This window comes from Meles meles, chromosome 11, assembly GCF_922984935.1.
Source record: "Meles meles chromosome 11, mMelMel3.1 paternal haplotype, whole genome shotgun sequence".
Classification (NCBI taxonomy): Eukaryota; Metazoa; Chordata; class Mammalia; order Carnivora; family Mustelidae; genus Meles; species Meles meles.
Window position 1 is genome coordinate 7,480,928 of NC_060076.1, and position 19,339 is coordinate 7,500,266.

The window sequence follows — 19,339 nt, forward strand, 5'->3', positions numbered from 1 at the left end:
GTTTCTCCGTCTGTGGAATGGACAGAATGATCTCCGCCTTGTAGGGCTGTGGGATGCAGAAAGCCCTAAGTCGGTGCCAAGTGCCAAGCGTTCAGAACGTGGGAGTGATTGTCACTACCTTATTCTCACCGGGGGCTCTCTCTGGCTGTGTTTCCCCAGCAGGTCTCACAGAATCAGTCCATTGTGACCTACAGCCTGTGGATGCCAAGGTGACATACGTCACAAGTCAAGTTTCTAAGGGCTGCGTGGCTCAGGTCCCCAATGCCACCCTTGAAGTTCACGTTCTCTTCCTGGAATCCTCAAGGGTGAGTGCCTGGTGGCAGGGTTGGGGTTGGGGTCCCAGAGAAAGACCCAGGGCCGGTGAGATGAGGGGAGCCTCCCTTGTGGCTGTCCCTGGAGCTGCAGGCTGTGTCCTCACCAAGGACCCCATCGGGAGGGAGACACGGGCATCTCACAGGGCCGGTAAGGGATGGCATTCCTGGGACCAGCATCACGGAGGTCTTCTGGATGCCACAAGTCCCAGGCGGGAAGGGCTGGGTGAGGCCAGGGACGGAGTGGAGAAGAGCCAGGTGAGCGGTGGAACGGACCAGATGAGCTAACACCTGTGCACCTGTCGTGATGGGGGAGTTTACTGCTTCTCGGTGGACTGAAGCCTCCCACGGGGCTATCTCTCTGAGTCTGTGATTACCCCCACTTTTCAGTGGAGGAAACTGAGGCAGACCTAGAGAGGTGAAGCCACATACCCAAGGCCAGAGTTCACACTAGATTCTGGGAGACCCCAAGCTAGGCTGTCCCCCTGGCTCCCCCAGCAGATCTGGGTTCTCGCAGCGTCTGGCCTGCCAGGGCTGGTGGCCGCACCTGGCTTGTGTGGCCTCAGTTCCTGATAGCGATTCGGTGGCGTCAGCTCAGGAAGCTTGTGGCCAGGCTGCTCCTGAAACTGTTGAGTTGCCCTGCGTTTGTGCGGCGATAAGACGGTGCCCAGACCACCAATATCGAGGGGGGCCTGCTCCCCACCGCCCTGCCTGCCACCAGGACTGTGGGCCTCGATAATCCCCGAACTGAGCACCAGACACACGTTAGATGGTTTCCAAAACCATTGTAGTTTTTTTTCAAGTTTAGCAATGCTATGGGACTTGAGATTGGCCTCTGTACGCTCATTTTGTTTGTTCTGCTGACCAGGTCTCTGGGAGACTGGGATCCCCCTACCCTAATCACTCAGCAACGGGCCAGAGTCTGAGAAAAGCCCCTGCCGAGTGCCCAGGTCTGGGGGAAGTAGACGTGTAGAGAGCCGGCCAGGACCTGGGTGATGGGTGCTCTCTTGGGGAGCGGAGGGCAGGGATAGTGCAGCTGCTGTGGGATTAGACAGGGCTTCCTGAAGGCGGCAATAGCCCTCCTGGCCAAGAGGGCCAGGAGGGAAGGAGTTGGTAGGGAAGAGCCGAGGACAGAGGGAACACACAGACAGGTGAGCAGACTGTGGTTAGGGTCAAAATGTGGTTCACGGTGGCGGGAGCTTATAGGTCACTGTGGGACAGGGCTGGGGAGATGCAAAGGCCCTGCCACCGTATTAAGGAGTCTGGTCTCCTGTGGGCCATACATCCTAGAGCTCATGACAGTGGACCCTCCCGTCACTCCCTACCTCCTCTGGGGGACTCAGTCCACAGAGCATCTGGCTTTCAATCGAAGAAGCCAGGCTGCGAGCCCTAGGCAACCCTGAGGGGGTGGTGGAGAGAGCTGGGGTTCAGAAGACTGGGGCTCCAGCCTTACGGCACCTTACAGCACCTCATATAGTGCCTGGCACGCAGAGGGGGCTCCTTCCCTCACTCTGCCACACAAACAAAGTTCCTGAGCCCAGGGACTCTGTGAAGAATCACAGAGTATCAGAATCTGGCCCAGGGCGCCTGGCAGATAGCAAATAGCCGTTTGCTGACTGCGTGAGTGCAGGAATGCACCGCTAGGCACGAACGCAGGCCCCAAAGCTGGACGATTTGCACACTGAGCTCTGCCTTCCCGCCTTACGGCAGCAGGACCTCGGGCCTCTTCTCCAGGCCTTGTTTTTCCACGGGAAAATATGGGGACGATAATAATACCTCCCTCGCGGGGGGTTTTCAAGAATCCGGTGGGGTAGAGCAGACAAATATTGGGGGCAGGGCTGCCAACAACGATATCTTGTGGTTATCATATGTTATTATCTTCGACCTCTGGGTCTCACCTGTAATACCCTCCTCTTTCCCCGCATGCTTCAGTTTCTAGAACACGTTCATGTCAGTCTGCTAATTTGATCCCCAAAGGTTACTGCGGTCAGGTAGCCAAGTCAGGGGCTGTGAATCTCTTTTCAGAGGGGGGCAACTGAGGTCCAGCCGGACAGAGGTGGGCCTCCCCACCAGAGGCTCCTGGCCTCCCTGCCCCCAGGACCCACGATCCCTGCAGACTCTGTGCTGTGATATGGAAGGCACCTTCCTCTCCAGGTAGCCCCCTGGAGTCGGGTCCACGGCCCGACATTTGTCCCCGCCACCCCCCCCCCCCCATCAACAGTCCTTGCCAGCTGCCTGCTCAGTGCCCAGCCTGTGTTGGGCATTGATGGTGTAGAGAGAAAGCAGCCCAACCTCTGTCTGCCCTTGAAGCACTTCCAAGCCAGGGGAGGCAGAGCTGGGCGTCCCCAGCCCCGGTACTGAGTGATAGCGTTGGCAATGGGGGGAACACAGGGCTGTGGAGGGAAAGGGGCATTAGTGAAAGGCTCTCGGTGTCTAGCCAGACAGAGGGAGGTGAAGGGTATTCTGGGCAGAGGGCACCGCACAAGCAAAGGCCCAGGGCCAGAAACAGGAGCTGGCAGCGGGTGTGTGGGCGGCAGCTGTCTCAGCAACCAGCCCAAGCCCTCCCGACCTGGGGCTGCCGTCTTCAAACCCTGGCACGCGGAGATGGCTTTTCCCTTCCACCTCGTGTAGCCTCCAAACCCTCAGATTTCCTGTGGGTGGGCGGCTGTGGCCGCCCAGAGGCTCAGGGAAGAGAGGTCTGCATCAGACAGATGAGGGGCCGCTGGGCAGGGGCTCTATCTCGCTAGGTCCCCGAAGGGCAGGCCGGAGCCCGGATTCCGGGAGGGGGCCCCGGGGTCACATCCTGACCCGCGGAGACAGGAAACCGGCCTGGTGTCTCAGCGATTCCCGTCAGACTGACTGCACGGATCTGCTGTCCTCCTCGCAAACCCCAGGCCGCCGGGCCCGAGCTGGGGCAGCCGCTGACTCACCCCGCTTCTGGGCAAACCTGGGGAGCCAAGGACACGCCGCCACCCCCCAGCAGATGCCGGGCTTCTTGCACTGACTCATTCCTGACCAGAGGGGCAGGCAAGGCTGCTCGGGCAGAGAGGGAGAGCGGGAGGGGCCGGGGGCTCCCCGAGACCGTCCTAGGAGGCTATGGAGGGCAGTGTCGCTCTCAGACCTAGGCACTGAGAGCCCCTCCCCTGTTCAGGGCCCACAATGGCCCTTCTCTGACTCTCTTCCGGTTGCACCCCTGCCTGCACCCCCCGGGTACCTGTAGGGCCAGAGGGACTGCCCACCCAGAGCCTGCTCCTGTCTCTGGGTCCCTGGACTCCAGAACTCCCCGCCCATATGCACTGAGCCTCCTCCCAGGGCCACGTGGGGCTCTTTCTTGTCCTGTCCTAGAGGGGGCACTGCATGGCTGATAGAAGCTTCTCTAGACCCAAAGGGAGGGCGAGGTGACTATGTTTGGGGGGCGGGCAGGGCAGAGCGGGGGCGGGGAGGCATTCCAGCTGGGTTGCCCACATCTGTATTCGAGAAGAGGAGAAGGCGAAAAGCAAGGAGGGCGGGCTGGGATCTGGGGTGGGGTGGGGTGGGGTGGGGTGGGGGGGGGGGCGCTGCTATTTGTTTTCCTATCCCAGGCCCTGCAGATATGAGGGGTCGGTTTGGTGGCAGGGCACGGATCGGGGGGCCCAGCAGGCTGAGCGGGGATGGTGTCTGCTCTCTCACTGCTGTGTCCCCGGGTACAGCTCAGGGTCAGTCTGGCAGTCACTATCGGGTGGTTGGGTGGATGGATGGTTAATGGAAGGAAGGAAGGAGAAATACACACGCAGGTGAGCATTTGCTGAGTGACGTCGCCACGGGGTCAGCGGTGGCACTCGCTGTTCATCTCTGGCTCTGGAGGGGTGTCGGTCTTGTTCTCTGCCGAGCTGCGGGATAGAGTTGTGCCTACTTCCGGCGCAAATGCCCCAGGCTGGGCCCCCAGCGCTGGTCCTCTCAGACTGGCAAATGAACGGGGTAGGAACATGGGCTGACCAGGGGCCCTCTGCTGGGGAGAGCAGCACATCTCTCCTGGGAGGTTCTGGAAGCCCACTCGGTGTCCACCCGGCTAGGGACCACGACTCTGGGATGCCAAACGCGGGGACCCGGGGAGGCAGGATAAAAAGCAGAGGCCCCACGGTACTAGAACATCGCTGAGCCCACCTCCTCGCTACACAGATAGGGAGACCGAGGCCCAGAGAGGGGAATGCCACAGGGAGGCGTAGCTTCGACGTGTCCCAGTTCTCCCTAACTGCGGCCCACCTTTAAGACCAACCTCCCCAGGCCCCAGACCGTGGCACTCCCCTGGGTGAGCGGGCAAGGAGGGAATCGCAGGTCACGAGAGCCAATCTACGACCACGTGTTTCGCTGGGCACGGACGTCCCACCTTGCGCACAGCACCTTACTCGGTCCTCACAAGTCTATGAAGGGGGCCTGTTGTTCAGCCGATTTTCCAGACCAGGACACTGAGGCCCCAAGAGGACCAGTGACTGCCCAGGGTCACAGGTTAATGACTGAGCCCACTTTTGAATTCAGGTCAGTCCGGCTTTGACCCCTAGCCCCTGCCATCCTGCCTGTATATGTCCTCTGACTCGACTGGGGTAGACAGAGGGACGGCTGGCTCCATTCTGGCCGGCTCCAGTCTGGCCCTCGGAGGGTGGGGGCCGCAGGCAGCCCCAAGGCTCCGCTCCTAGAAGAATTGCTGGAAACAGCTTTCTATAAGTGGCTACTAGTGTTCAGGGCCTCCTCACCGAAATCCCCCCTTCCCGCCACCAACCGCTGGGCCAACAATGGCATCTGTGGGACACTGGCACGAAAATAGCAACGCGGTCTCCCGCCCACCCACTCAGGGAAGGGGCGGGGGTAGGCCTGAGCTGGCCCAGGTCGGAGCTGGGAGTGAGGAGCCGGCCCGGCCCGCCTGCCTCGGCTGGGCTCCCAGATTTCCCAGGGTGCCGTTCGGAAGACTGGGAGCTTCGAGGTGGGGGGCGAGGTAGACCCCCCTTGCGTTGCCTCTGGGCTTCGGGCTGGGGGATTGGGGGGTGGGAAGAGGGAAGTCAGTGTGTGTGAGTGACTCTGATGATGAGTCAGGGCTAGAGGATGGAACTGTTTGCTGTGGAAACCAGACTGGGGTTTTCTGGTAACCAGCCGGACTCAGCCAGGTCCCAGAGCTCAGAGACCCCCTGAGGGGCCCAGATTTCCCATCTCCCTGAACTTGCCCGCTGCTCACTTGCTGTGTGTTCCTGCCCCACGGCTGTCCCTCTCTGGGCCTCAGCCCCCAGCCCCTCTCCAGCCCGCAGCTCTACCAGGAGGGCCAGGGTGACAACTGAGTGGTGGGTGAAGGGCTGAATGTCATGATAAAGATGCCCACAAAGTTCCAGTCTCCTAACGCCCTCACCCTGGCATGACCCGATGCTGACGTCCACTTCTCCTTTCTAACTTCCTTTATTGAGGGCGCCACCTGGTATCTGTTCCCAACCCCGTCCTACCAAGCGGGGAGACTGAGGTTCAGAGGGGCAGGGACAGTCGCCGAGCAGCGGCAACCATGACCGTCCAACCACGGACGCTCACAGGGCTCTTCCCCGCCAGCTCCAAGGCTGTGCCCCCGGCCGCTCTGTCACCCGCGGAGCTCTCGGTCTGTGGATGCCCACCAAGGGGCAGAGGAAGGGCCTCATCCACTGCAGCCTGTCAGCAGCATCTCCAGACCTCAGGGCCCATTCCTTTGCTGCGTGCGGGGCCCCAGAGGTCACTCCCCTGGGTGACAGATGGCACAGCACAGTGATGAACTGTAGGGAAGCCCAGGAGAGCTGCCCAGAGGTCCGGGGACTGTGGGCTCCACTCTGGCACCCGACTTCGCCCCGGGGCAGATCCCTGGGTAGATTTCCTCCCTGAGCCTCCATGGCTGCATCTGTAAAATGGGACGATACCTGACTCTGCCTCAGTGAAAACCCATGTAACACGCTCAGTACAGGGCCAGGCATGGATTAGGCTGAACCATGTGAAATGACTGATATTCAGTTGTTTTTCTCAACAGCTTTTATCCAGATAACATTTGCCCATTTCCAGTCTATAATTGAATGGTTTTTAGTAGATACACAGGGTTGTGCAATCCTAGACGATTGTTCAAGCTAGCAGTACACACGTAATCAGAGTAAGAAGGCGGGGGTGGGGGGGCAGGTCTATTCTCAGAGATCCTCAGTGATTCTCATTCTCAAGGATTCTGGCAGGTCGGCTGCACTGGGCCTTTCCCAACAGCCCCACAGTGGGTCTCCCTTCGCTCGGGTTAATTTCAAGCGGTCTGCCAATTATACTTCGGTTTCTCAAAAAATTAATGAATTAAATAAGAACTTCAGATAACGATCATCATCCTGGAACAAAGTTGTCAGTTCTGACGTTTAGCTTTTATTTCATGTTTTACCCAAATCTATTAAATCCAGTATTTAATTTTTAAAGTGTTTAGAATGTCAGGGCACTTGGGTGGCTCCGTCGGTTAAGCTTCTGCCTTCGGCTCAGGTCCTGACCCTAGGGTCTTGGGATGGAGCCCCATGTTAGGCTCCCTGCTCAGCGGGGAATCTGCTTCTCCTCCCTCTGCTCTTGTGCTCTCTCTCACTCTCTCCCTCTCAAATAAATAAATAAAATCTGTAAAAAAAAATAGTATGTTGGGGTGCCTGGATGGCTCAGTGGCTAAAGCCTCTGCCTTTGGCTCAGGTCATGATCCCAGGGTCCTGGGATCGAGCCCCACATCGGGCTCTCTGCTCACCGGGAAGCCTGCTTCCTCCTCTCTCTCTGCCTGCTTCTCTATAGTTGTGATCTCTCTCTGTCAAATAAATAAAAATATTTTAAAAAAATAGTATGTTTAGGGCGCCTGGGTGGCTCAGTGGGTTAGGCCGCTGCCTTCGGCTCAGGTCATGGTCTCGGGGTCCTGGGATCGAGTCCCGCATCGGGCTCTCTGCTCGGCGGGGAGCCTGCTTCCCTCTCTCTCTCTCTCTCTCTCTCTCTCTGCCTGCCTCTCTGCCTACTTGTGATCTCTCTCTGCCAAATAAATAAATAAAATCTTTAAAAAAAAATAGTATGTTTAGAAAGCATAGGTATTAAATTTTTAAAATATTTATGTAACCTTTATACCCAAAAGCCCTGAGACCTAGAGTCGTATTCTCCTCTGGCTGAATGGCCAGATACCCCTAGAATGCATAAATATTTGAAAAAATTGACTAAAGATATTTTGAAAACCAAAAGGTTATAAAACCATTAGAAAACACTAATCAAAAATGTGAACTTATGAAATGTAAATTTGAAACCTCTATTATCATTCTATAAATTCGCATAAGAGTAAGTGATCCCCAGATAGGCAACGCAATAGCTCACTAAAATGAAACCGTTCCTTGTAAAACATTGAAAATGAAATCATGTTATTTGCTCTTTTGTTTTAAAGAGCAAAGTTACAAACAAAGAGGGACTATGGTGTCATTATTGACTAACGGAAATATTTCTGGGCAGATTTTTCCAGGGGCTGAAACGCGCTGTCGGGTTCTGTGACATCAGCTGGGGAAACGGCCAGGAGATAATTGGAAGTGAAATCTAAAACTTTCCACTGATGTCTTCATCTTGAAATACCTCTCTCCTTTTTGATAAGCATAAGGAGATTTGGGGGTTCAGGTTTCATCTCTGTTGGAGAGGCCGTCAGCTCCAGAGAGCGGCTGGAATTAATTTCTCGGTGGAGTGTTTCCATTGATCATTGTGCTCGTGAGTCTGCGGCCGGGCTCCTGAGGCTTATCCCTGCCCTTTCACTGGTTCAGAAAGTCTTTGAGCAGATCTGAGGTCCTGTTCTTTTCTTTTTTTTCTTCTCTTCTCTCCTCTTTCCTTTTCCTTTCATTTCCTTCTCTTTACTTTCCTTCCTTCCTCTCTCTCCTTCCTTTCTTCCTCCTTCCTTCTTTCCTCCCTCCCTTTCTTTCATTCTTTTTTTTTTAAGTTTTATTTATTTATTTGACAGAGAGAGATCACAAGTAGGCAGAGAGGCAGGCAGAGAGTGAGAGGAGAAAGCAGGCTCCCTGCCGAGCAGAGAGCCCGATGCGGGATTCGATCCTAGGACCCCGAGATCATGACCTGAGCCGAAGGCAGAGGCTTAACCCACTGAGCCACCCAGGTGCCCCCTCCCTTTCTTTCTATTTCCTTCTTTCTTTCCTTTTCTTTTTCTTCCTTCCTTCCTCTCTGTCTTTCTTTCTTTCTTTCTTGGGGCTCCTAGGTGGCTTAGTTGGTTAAACGTCCTTTCTCTGTCTCAAATAAATAAAAGCTTTAAAAAATTATTTATTTGAGAGCACAGCAGAAGTCTCAGAGGGAAAGGGAGAGGGATAGAGACTCTCAAGCCAGACTCCATGCAAAGCACAGAGCCTGACACAGGGCTCAAAGCCATGACCCTGAGATCACGACCTGAGCAGAAACCAAGACTTGGACACTTAACAGACCACAGCATCTGGGCGCCTCTGAGGTTGTTCTTTCAAAAGAAGTTTTGCCTTGGGGATCACTGTGTCCTTTTCCTTCTTGGGAATAAGGAGGTGTAGAAAAATGTGGAACCTTAGGGTTAAAACGGAGGCCTCCCCAGTCTATAACCTAACTGTGCACATATTTGCTGTGCGATCCTGGGCAAATGACTTCACCTCTCTGTGTCTCCTTTTCTCATCCGTTAAGTGAGAATAATGGTGCCTACATCTTAAGGTTGTGAGGATGAAACGAGTCAATACATAAAGCCCTTGGGACAGTTCTGGAACCCAGTGAGCCCTACGCAGGTGTTAGACTTTATTATTACCGTGGCTGGGGTTGTTGTTGTGAAGGCATTCTAAGTGCACACAGCACAATCAATTAACATTTTTCATGCAGTAGGTACCCCTCAGGACACAATGATTTCAAGTTCACAGTCTTATAGCAAAATGATGGTTCTATATCAACAAAAATATGGGCATTTTAGTACTTTTTTTTTAAAGATTTTATTTATTTGACAGACAGAGATCACGAGTAGGCAGAGAGGCAGGCAGAGAGAGAGGAGGAAACAGGCTGAGCAGAGAGCCCGATGCGGGGCTCGATCCCAGGACCCTGGGATCATGACCCGAGCCGAAGGCAGAGGCTTTAACTCACTGAGCCACCCAGTCTCCCCTGGGCATTTTAGTACTTTAAACTAGGAAGGCAAACAGGAATGTGGGAAACCGGGAAGAGATTGTTGCCTCGATCCTGCTGCCTAAGAACAGAGAAAGGGCACAGGGTACTGTCCAAGTCACGCAGATGGTCCCAGGCCTTTTATGCAGCGGGCACGCCACAGAAACAGCAAACTCTGATCCACTGTTGGATAAAGTTCAGGCTTCTTGCAATTTTTAAAAAATCCCTGGATTTGATGAAACCAATCACTTGTACTCAGCCAATATTTTTTTAGCTTCTCCCGATGGCCAGGCACAGTGCTGGGCCCTGGGAGCCCGGGGCAGCCCAGTGGGGCAGGGAGAGTGGAGGGGAAGCTGCTGAGGAGTGAGTCTTCACAACCGATCTGGGTGGCACAGCCTGTGCGGGTCTGACTGGTCCGTGTCTGTGTGTCACTCTCCTGTCCCTACCCTAGGATCTGTCGGAGCTGGAGCTGACTGTCCAGAAGTCCAACCAAAATGGCACTCGGCCCCGAGAGGTGCTTCTGGTCCTCAGTGCAAACAAGAACATTCTGCTGCGGTTGCAAGCCCCAGGGATCCCCCTCAACCTGGCCTTCGTGAGTGTGTTACCCCTGACTGTGGGCTGAGGCTCTGACCATGGGAGGCCCCTGCTGTCTGTCTCTGTGGGCCAGGCTCTCCTGCCCCAGCCACCCTGCCTCTCTTTTTCACTCTGCCATCATTCACTCTGACGTTATTCACCCTGCCTGGTGAACCCCATGGGGCCCTGCCTGAGAGAACCCCGAAGGCAGCAGGGTCCGGGGCAAAGAGACCAAACCCAGATGTGGAAGTCAGGTTGAAGGGCAACCCTGGCCAAGGCCAGGGCTCTTGCCTAACCGGTTGGTCTTCCCATCTGCCCAGTGGCAGAAGTGGGTCCAGTGACCTCCCATAACATAACCTGGTCACTGTCTTTTGACAAGTTACAAGATAAGTTTGAAAATATTTAAGTACAGAAGAAGAGGAAAACGAACAAGGCATTAATAGTAGTTATGGTGGGGAAACGGGATTGGGAGAGACATTTATTTATTTGAGCTTCATACTTGGTGGAATTTGCGAGATTTGCTCTAATGAACATGGTGTACATTGGAGAAAAAATATTTTGCAAAAATTCCAGTTTTAAGTGTCAGGCACGTCCTCCAGAGAGAGGAGGTCAATGGGCTGTGGGACCCGCAGCAAGGGAGGGGTCCGGGCTGGAGGAGGTGGGGTGGCCTGTGCGCACTGCCTCCCCCGCTGGAAGGCCCTGGGAGGTGGTCCCAGATGCGAGCAGCTGCTGTTTACAGCTAGAGAAAGCAGAGGTCAGGGGTGGGGGCGGACAGCAAAGATAATAAGGGGGAGAGAAACACAAAAATGGAGCTAAGAAGAGCCAGCTTGTTGTGGGAGGGTTAGGCGGACAGACAGACAGAGGAGGAGGGGAGCTGGGAACCCAACACAGACCTGGATCCAGGACTGCCTGGGAGACAGGCCCAGAGACGGAGGAGGTTGGGGGTGGGGTGAGGAATCCAGGCCCACAGCAGGCACCGCAGAGACAGACAGACAGGGCCAGCGTGAAAGCCCAGAGATGCCCGGAAGCCAGGCAGGAGGGCAGAACTGGACCAGCCCCATGTGGCAGTTCCCTCAGTTCCCAGTGGAGTAAATCGAGGCCCTGTGGAGAGCCAGGGCTTGCCAGGGCTCCTCCTCCCCCTTAATTTCCCCTTCCCGTTCCTGGGCCCTACAGGCAAGGATCTGAGCCTGGGGCTGTTGGGGGAGGGACGGGGGGGGGGGGGGAGGGACGGGGGGGGGGAGGGACGGGGGGGGGGAGGGACGGGGGGGGGGTGGGGGGATATGACGCAGGGAACATGAAACGCACCAGCAGGGCAGGAAGGTCGCAGCAGCTGCTGGCTCTTCCTCCCGGAGCTAAGAATACGCAGGGATGGGGGAAGGGTACTCTTGGGGGGGGAGGCTATAGCTACCTGAAAGGGGGCAGGGACTCCCCCAGAGGGGCCCCCGTCGGGTTTGGAGCTTGGACCTGTGTCTGACCCAGCACCAGTGACAGACAAATGCCTCACCCTTCATCCCTGTTACATCCCCACTTTACAGATGATGACCCTGAGGGTCGGGCTGGGTAAAGGTCCCTAACCTCCTCCCACGCTAAAGCACTGCCCCAGCCCTTCCATCGCGGGGTCTGAGCTCCCCACCCAGGTGCTCACCACTTTGCCCCCTTATTTAAATCCTGCTCCACTCTAGGTGGACCTTTCTATGGTATCTGCCTACTGCCACTGCCAGGCAGCCCCCCCTTAGTATCTAGCCCGAAGCCCTCAGGCTGCTGTTGCTTGAGAGCAATGCCCTTGGCTTTGAAGATGGAATGCAAGGGAGTCTGGGGCCCCAACAGCTTCCTCTGAATGCTTTGGCTTCCGCAGAATACCTCTTCCAGGAAGTCTTCCCTATTTCCTTCCGCAGGCCCACCAGGGTCCCCCCTTGAGGCCTGGGCAGCAGAGGCAGTGAGGTTCCAGAGACACCCACATTCCCCTCCCTGTCCATCCAGACACCTGTCTTGTTCCCTCCTATTCAATAACATCCTCTGTCTTCTGTGGTTCCAAGTGACTTAATGCATGACTCGTTTCTGGATGCTAAGATCCCCCAGGGCACGGACAATGCCCATTAGTCTTTCGTTCATTCATTTATTCATGTTTCTGCTTTCCTTTCTTCCTTCCTCCCTTGTGCACGGAGCACGGAGCACCCGCGGTGTGCTAGGTCTGGGTAAAGCTGACATGTGAGGAAAGTCAAGTGTTTCTCAGTGCCCACTCTGTGTCCAGCACCACGCGGGGATGGGCAGGGCAGATGCTGTGCCCCTCAGACCCCAGCCACGTGATGTCCCACGTGGGGGTGGTATGAGTAAGACTGTGGCGGGGTGGGGAGGTGATGTTCGGTCAGTGGGAGAAACAAGGATATAGTCTCTGTCTGGCACCAGGTACGGAAGGGCGATGAGACAGATCTGGCTCTGGGTGGGAGGCTGATGAGGGGGCTCTGGGCTGCCTCCAGACCCATCAGCCTCAGCATTCTCTACACTGCCTCCTCCCCTCAGCCAACTGGCTGCCCCAAATTACTTCCCAACCTCCTGAACGGGACAGAGGGGGCTCGGGGCCCAGGAGCAGCACACTGAGCCTTCCTGTGTCTTCCCAGAACCCCACACTGATCTTCCAAGGGCACCCAGGAATCAACGCCACACAGCTGCCCCCCTTCACCACCCAGAACCAGTTTCTTGACTGGGCAAAAACGAAGGGCCCCATCGTCTCTGTCGCTGAGCTGAACGACCCTCAGAGCGTCCTCCTCCGCCTGGACCAAGGTCAGCTTCCCTTGTAGCCTCTATGGACTCAGGTCTCCGCTGTGAAGAAATGTGAATTCCTCTGGCCCATTTCTCAGATGTGCACACTAAGGCTCCAAAATGGGATGTGATTTGCCCCAGGTCACATATAACAAGTCAGTGCTCTATTGGGACTGTAATTTTTGCCCTAGAAAGCCGCACTTTCATTTATTGTGAACCTACTATGCGCTCAGTCCTATGCTAGGCATTTGGGGACTCTGCGCAGGCAGACCCAGACCCTGCCGTCCTGGAGCCAACACCAGTGAGGAGACGGCGGTAAATACGTACACAGATTAATAAATTCCATAAGTTCATAATTTCAAAATAATTGAATAATTATAATTCCATATAATAATTCTAAAATAGTTCCATAATTTCAAAAATTCCATAATTTCTGGTAATGGCAAATTTCATAGGAAAGAGGAAAAGTGAGGTGATGTTCTGGTGGTCGCAGGGCTGCACCCCCAACACGTGCCATGGGTTCGTGCCTTTATTAACCCTGGGTCCACAGATGAGGAAACGGGCGGGAGCTTGCCTCCAGACACTTGGCAGTAAGTGGTGGAGGGGAGATTTGAATTCAGGTCCTCCCAGGCACCCCACTTACTTGCTGCTCCATCCTGCACCTCCCTTTTACCGTGGGTGAGGGCAGGCCTCTGTATTAGTGCCCAGCTTTTCAGGGAGGGAACTGAGGTGTGCTTATCCCCACAGCCCCGAGGGCACCGTCCTCCTGCGATCTGGAGCCCCTCATGGACATGGGCCACACTCTGGACTGGAGCCCGCTCACCCCCACCTCTGTCCGGGGCTGCCGCTTGGAAGGCGTGCCTGGCCACAAGGAAGCGCACATCGTGAGGGTCCTACCAGGCACCGAGGCCCGGTAAGGGTGCCCCCTCATCCCTCTCCACCCCACCACCCCGCACATATCAAGCCCCACCCATCCCTGGCTAGGTAAGCATGTTGTTGCGGTCACCTTAGCTCTGGGGCCCGCCACTGTGGGCCCTGCCCTGCCCACTTCCATGCCCCTCCCCGGCCCTGCAGTGATCAGGTCAGCTGCTGCCCACTTGACCCCAGGTCTGGTCCCCTCCTGACCAGTCTCCATCAGGCCCCGCCCAACCCCGTGTCCCTGCCCCACGCTGACTCCGGGGTCTGTTTCCCCGCAGGCCCCGGACGGTGACCGTGAAGGTGGAGCTGCGTTGTGCTTCAGGGGGTCCCGACGCTGTGCTTATCCTGCAAGGTCCACCCCATGTGTCCTGGCTCATCGACGCCAACCACAACATGCAGATCTGGGTGAGTCTTACTCCGCGACCCAGACAGCCCTGCACAGGCCTGGCCAAGGCTCTCCAGAGAGAAAACCCCAACTCCCTGCGTGAGCACCCCAGCCCTGAGCCCTTCCACATCTGTCCCCTTCTTCTCTGTGCCAGCTGTTCTTCCTTCAGACCTTTACCCAGATGGTACCTCCTCCAGGAAGCCTTCCATCATCCCCTAGGAAGGCCCCTACCCCAGCCCACAGGGTCAGGGAACATTCCTGGAGAAGGGAACCCCACGCTGATTTGAAGGACAAACAGAAGCCAGTAGATGAGGGGAGGTGGCCCAGGGGAAGAAACAGTAGGAGCAAAGGGGTGAGTGGCACCGAGGCCCGGCATAACCCTGGCTGGCCGGCAGTGTGCCCCTACCAGGCTGTGTGCCCCCTGACTGTGTCTGTGGCTCCTGTTCTGTCATTAGACCACTGGTGAATACTCCTTCAAGATCTTTCCGGAGGAGAACATCCGTGGCTTCCCGCTCCCGGATACACCCCAAGGGCTGCTGGGGGAGGCCTGGAGACTCAACGCGAGCATGGTAGCGTCCTTCGTGGAGCTCCCTCTGGCCAGTGTCATCTCACTGCAGTCCCACAGCTGTGGTGAGCGCCCTCTTCCCTTCCCTTGCCCTGTCCTGGGATCCGCGGCCGTGGTACCGCTGTGAGCAGGGCAGTTGCATCAGCCGGCAAAAGCCCGGTCTTCCCCGTCTGCAGGCGAGGACAGTGAGAGTAGCTAGTTAGGGACACACTGGGGGGCCCGGTGCCCAGGGAGCACTCAGTGACCTGCCTGCTGTGACTCTGCGGCCCTGCAGGTGGTGGGCCGCAGACCTCTCCCCCACCCGTCCCAACCACCTCGCCCAAGGAGAGCTGCAACCAGGAGCTGCTCCTGTCCCTGATCCAGCCCAAGTGCTCCGAAAACGTCATGACTGTGGTGCTCAAGAAAGATCTCATCTCGGTAAGGGAACCCCTGGGAACATGGATAGCCAGTCCTTCCTTTAGGCCAAGAGTCTGGGGGTCCTGACCCAGGCAGGGAGACAAATCCCATCCCTCTGCAAGTCTCAGTTTTTCCACTTGTGAAATGGGCTTGATTGTGGACCTGCCATGCAGGAAGAATTAAATAAGTTCTGACCCGGGGACCCTCATGTAGTGCACTGTAAGGGCTCAATAAACAGGTATAATCATCATTAATTAATCCTAAGTGCAGGCTGAGACAGGCGGGTACTTAAGAGTGTATCTATACAGTATGATCTCTGCCTAAGAATAACACCAGATTCTTTTTTTAAAGATTTTATTTATTTATTTGACAGACAGAGATCACAAGTAGGCAGAGAGGCAGGCAGAGACAGAGAGGGGGAAGCAGGCTCCCCGCCGAGCAGAGAGCCTGATGCAGGGTTCGATCCCAGGACCCTGAGATCATGACCCGAGCTGAAGGCAGAGGCTCAACCCACTGAGCCACCCAGGCGCCCCAACACCAGATTTTTTTACGTGTGAAAAATTAGAAAAAGAAAATCTCAACCTTCCTGCCCAAAGATGGTGGCTACCAACATTTTGGTGTTTCTTTGTGTATTTCTTATATGGTGTCATCTCCAATGCACTTGTCTGTCTCCCGCTATCTTCACTTACTGTATTTTTAGAACTTTGGCATATGTACTTAATGTCGCTTTAATAAGCACAAATTATTCCATCATATTGACATGCCATAATTAACTCCTCCCTTGTTAGACACTGAGGTTGCTTCCAATTTTGCAACATTATAAATACGCAGAAAATATCACCATGCGTTCTTTATGTAGGATCGTTTTCTTAGGCTAGATTTCTACATTAGTGAGATAGGCTGCAAGTTTTCATATACATTGTCAACCCACTTTCCAAAAGATGATTCCAATTTTCATTGCCAATTTAGGAGAGCACTTTGACTCTCTCTCCAGACTATTATTTTCATTTAAAAAAAAAAAAAAAAGTCCTTTGCTAGGGCGCCTGGCTGGCTCAGTGGGTGGAGTGTGCCACTCCTGATTTTGGGATCATGAGTTCAAGCCCCACATGGGTGCAAAGCTTGCTTAAAAAATAAAATAGAATTTTAAAAATTTCTTTTAAAAATTTTGCCAACATTAGAGGTGGGACATGGTGTTCTTGTTTTAATTTATAATTCTTTGAATAGTAGTGAGTGTGGCCATGACCCTATGTGACTTATAGTAACATAAGGCTCTTTATCAATGTGGCTCAGTATTTTTCTTGATTTTTATAAGCATTTTACATTAAGAAAAAAAAAGCTGGGGACCCTCTGTCCACCATTCTTTTTTTTTTTTAAGATTTTATTTATTTATTTGACGGACAGAGATCACAAGTAGGCAGAGAGGCAGGCAGAGAGAGAGGAGGAAGCAGGCTCCCTGCGGAGCAGAGAGCCCGATGCGGGGCTCGATCCCAGGACCCTGAGATCATGACCTGAGCCGAAGGCAGCGGCTTAATCCACTGAGCCACCCAGGTGCCCCATCTGTCCACCATTCTTATTTGAAATAATTTCTTCCTGTTATCATTTCTAAATTTTGGCTACAGTGATTTTTGTGTTTGGGGACATTTTAAAACAGTGGGCCATCCTAGCTGCCCATCTTCTGCCATGTGATTTCTTCTGGCCTGAGGCCGGAAATCTCAGCCAGAGCCTTGGACAAACCACCCATGATCTCAGGGATCTTTAGAATGACACTTATATTTTGTCATTCTAAAGTGCACTCCAAAGTTAAGTGCATGTGGGAGTTTTGGAGGGTGTGGGGTACAGGGGCGATATGGAGTGACACCTGTCTGCTACCGCCCCCCAACCTCCATCTGGCCCAGCAGGTTCCAGGAGGTGCAGGAATTAGTGCAGGGACAGCACTGGTTGTCATGTTTGCCACCCAGTCCAAAAAAAAAAAAAAAAAAAAATCTGCCCATTTTCTCTGAGTACAGCATCCATGTAGAAGAAAACACAAAGGAAAGGGTCTGAACAGAATTGCCCTAACATGGAACATTCTGCCCTCTCGTTGACTTAAGAAATGTGGTCAGTATGCCCAGTTCGGATGCCAGGTCCATGTGTCACTGGGACTTCACCCAGAGTCATTTTTATTTGGTGGGCTATTAGCTCAGGTGGCTCTCAGTGCCTGCGGAGAAGTAGCAGTCAGGGGTTGCATTCTGGAGAGAGGTGAATTACTGGATTCAGGTGGGACCTCCAACAGCTCACTCAACTCAAAGACGCAGAGATTCTTTGATTCTAAGAGCACGACTGAAAAATTCTAAGATGAACTCCTCTACTACAGGAGATGTTAAACTGTGGCCCTCTGCCTGTTTTTGTAAATAAAGTTTTATTAGCACACAGCCACACCCACTCATTTACATGTGTTCTATAGAGGCTTTCAGGCTATGATGGCAAAGGTGGGTAATCGCAGACACCACATAGTCCACAAAACCTGATAGACCATCCGGCCCTTTATCAGAAAAATTTGCCAACTCTGGGTTTAAGAGTCTAGGGTTCTTTTATTTTTTATTATTTGAGAGAGAGAAAGAGAGAGTAAGAGAGCGGGGTGAGGGACAGAGGGAAAAGTAGACTCCTTGACAAGCAGGAAGCCCGAAGCGGGGCTCCATTTGGGGACTCCAGGATCATGACCTGAGCCAAAGGTAGACACCTAACCTGACTGAGCCACCCGGGTGCCCCAGGGTCTAGGTCCTGAGACTGGATTATGCTGGTGGGGTCTCCATGTCCCTGGTGCTGTGGGCAGTGATTATATGTAGAACTCAAATGAATGTTTTTAATATGTCTTCCTTTATTCTAATTATACATATTAGGAGAAAAGTAGCAAACCAAGCTCATGACGTCACAGATAATATTGCTTAGGACAAGGCTAAGGACAAAAGTGAGTGTAGTTCAGGAAAAGTATTGTCTTAAATGGTGCGGTCTGATGAGATCTAACAAAAATGGAGAGGGGAAGAGAGGAATGGCTGTGACTCGGCAGCCCTGAGTTTTGTTTCAGTTCTTGGTGCTGGGGTGCGAGGGACAGGCCCCAGAGGGCCCCACATCTCCTGACGGTGCCCCTCCACTCCAACCCCGGCCCAGACTCTGAGGTGCAGCATCACAAGCCTGACCTTCTCGGACCCCAGCTGCCAGGCTGAGGACAGAGATGATCAGTTTGTCCTGCGCAGCGCCTACTCCAGTTGTGGCATGCAAGTGACAGAAAACGTGGTCCGGAATGAGGTAAGAGCAAGGGCGGGCAGGGAAGGTATCAGCCAGCTTAGCTGGTGCCTCCCTGTCCTTCCAGGCCAGTGGGCCTTTGGAAGAGGAGGGTGTATTGCTCAGTAGGAAGACAAGCTTATGAGCCATTGGTTGCCTCAGTTCCCCCATCCATGAAATGGGTGTGTTGGGTGGGATACCCTCTGGGGTACTTCCTGACTCTGACCTCCTTGGCTCTTTTCTTACAGGTGGTCGTCAACCTCTTGTCAAGCTCATCACCGCAGTGGGTGAGATGGATGGTTACCATGCTAACCCACCTGGTTCGGGGTCCTGGCACCCCTTCCTGGCCTGGGAGGGGAGTAGGCCTCAGGGATCTTGGCAAGCCATGTTACCTTCAGGGTGCCTCAGTCTCCCCTTCTGTACAATGGGAGCAGCACCTTCTTGGGTTACATTCTCAGCCTCTCAAGCCAGAATGTTCTAGTACATACTGGCTATGTGGCGTTGTGTAAGCCAATTAAGCTTTCTGGACCCAAAGGTCCTATCTATGAACGGGGGCCTAAGGACGGATCTCCCCTATGGGGTGCCTCCGAGCAGTGACTGATATCACACCTGGGAAAGCGTTCATTCAGGCCTGGCGCAGAGAAAGTTCTTGATGAAAATAAGCTTTTTTTTTTTTTTTTTAAAGGAGGGTCAGGCAGCAAGTGGGGACCATGGCTTGTGCTCCTAGCCCCACCCCCACCCCCACCCGTTACCCTCCTGCCTGGTGCCTCCCAGACTGACCCCGCCCCCCTCTCCCCCACAGAAGAAGGTGCACTGCATCAACACGGAGAGCCTCTCCTTCCAGCTGGGCCTGTACCTCAGCCCACACTTCCTCCAGGTCTCCAACACCATCGAGCTGGGGCAACAGGGCTTCGTGCAGGTACTGGACTTGACCTCTCGGGCCTGCCCGCTCTTGGGATTCTCAGAGCAGTTCTTTGCGGCCTCCGTTAGTAGAGGGAAGGTGTGCACTGAACTCCCCAGAGGAGGGAGCCGGCAGGGTGCTTGGTG

At 54.4% G+C, this 19,339-nt stretch overlaps 1 protein-coding gene across 3 annotated transcripts in view; it reads left to right on the forward strand.

Annotated features, from left to right (window-relative positions):
- Nucleotides 1-19,339, forward strand: part of ENG (endoglin) — a 31,930-nt gene that overhangs the window by 8,779 nt on the left and 3,812 nt on the right. The window contains exons 2-11 of one of the 3 annotated variants that reach the window (XM_046022276.1): nt 160-305; nt 9,886-10,026; nt 12,626-12,788; nt 13,515-13,680; nt 13,964-14,090; nt 14,526-14,700; nt 14,910-15,052; nt 18,179-18,316; nt 18,541-18,579; nt 19,095-19,211. In XM_046022276.1, coding sequence (XP_045878232.1) covers nt 160-305; nt 9,886-10,026; nt 12,626-12,788; nt 13,515-13,680; nt 13,964-14,090; nt 14,526-14,700; nt 14,910-15,052; nt 18,179-18,316; nt 18,541-18,579; nt 19,095-19,211 — 1,355 coding nt within the window. The remainder of the gene's footprint in view (nt 1-159; nt 306-9,885; nt 10,027-12,625; nt 12,789-13,514; nt 13,681-13,963; nt 14,091-14,525; nt 14,701-14,909; nt 15,053-18,178; nt 18,317-18,540; nt 18,580-19,094; nt 19,212-19,339) is intronic. The other 2 variants (XM_046022279.1, XM_046022278.1) reach the window with 2 other exon arrangements.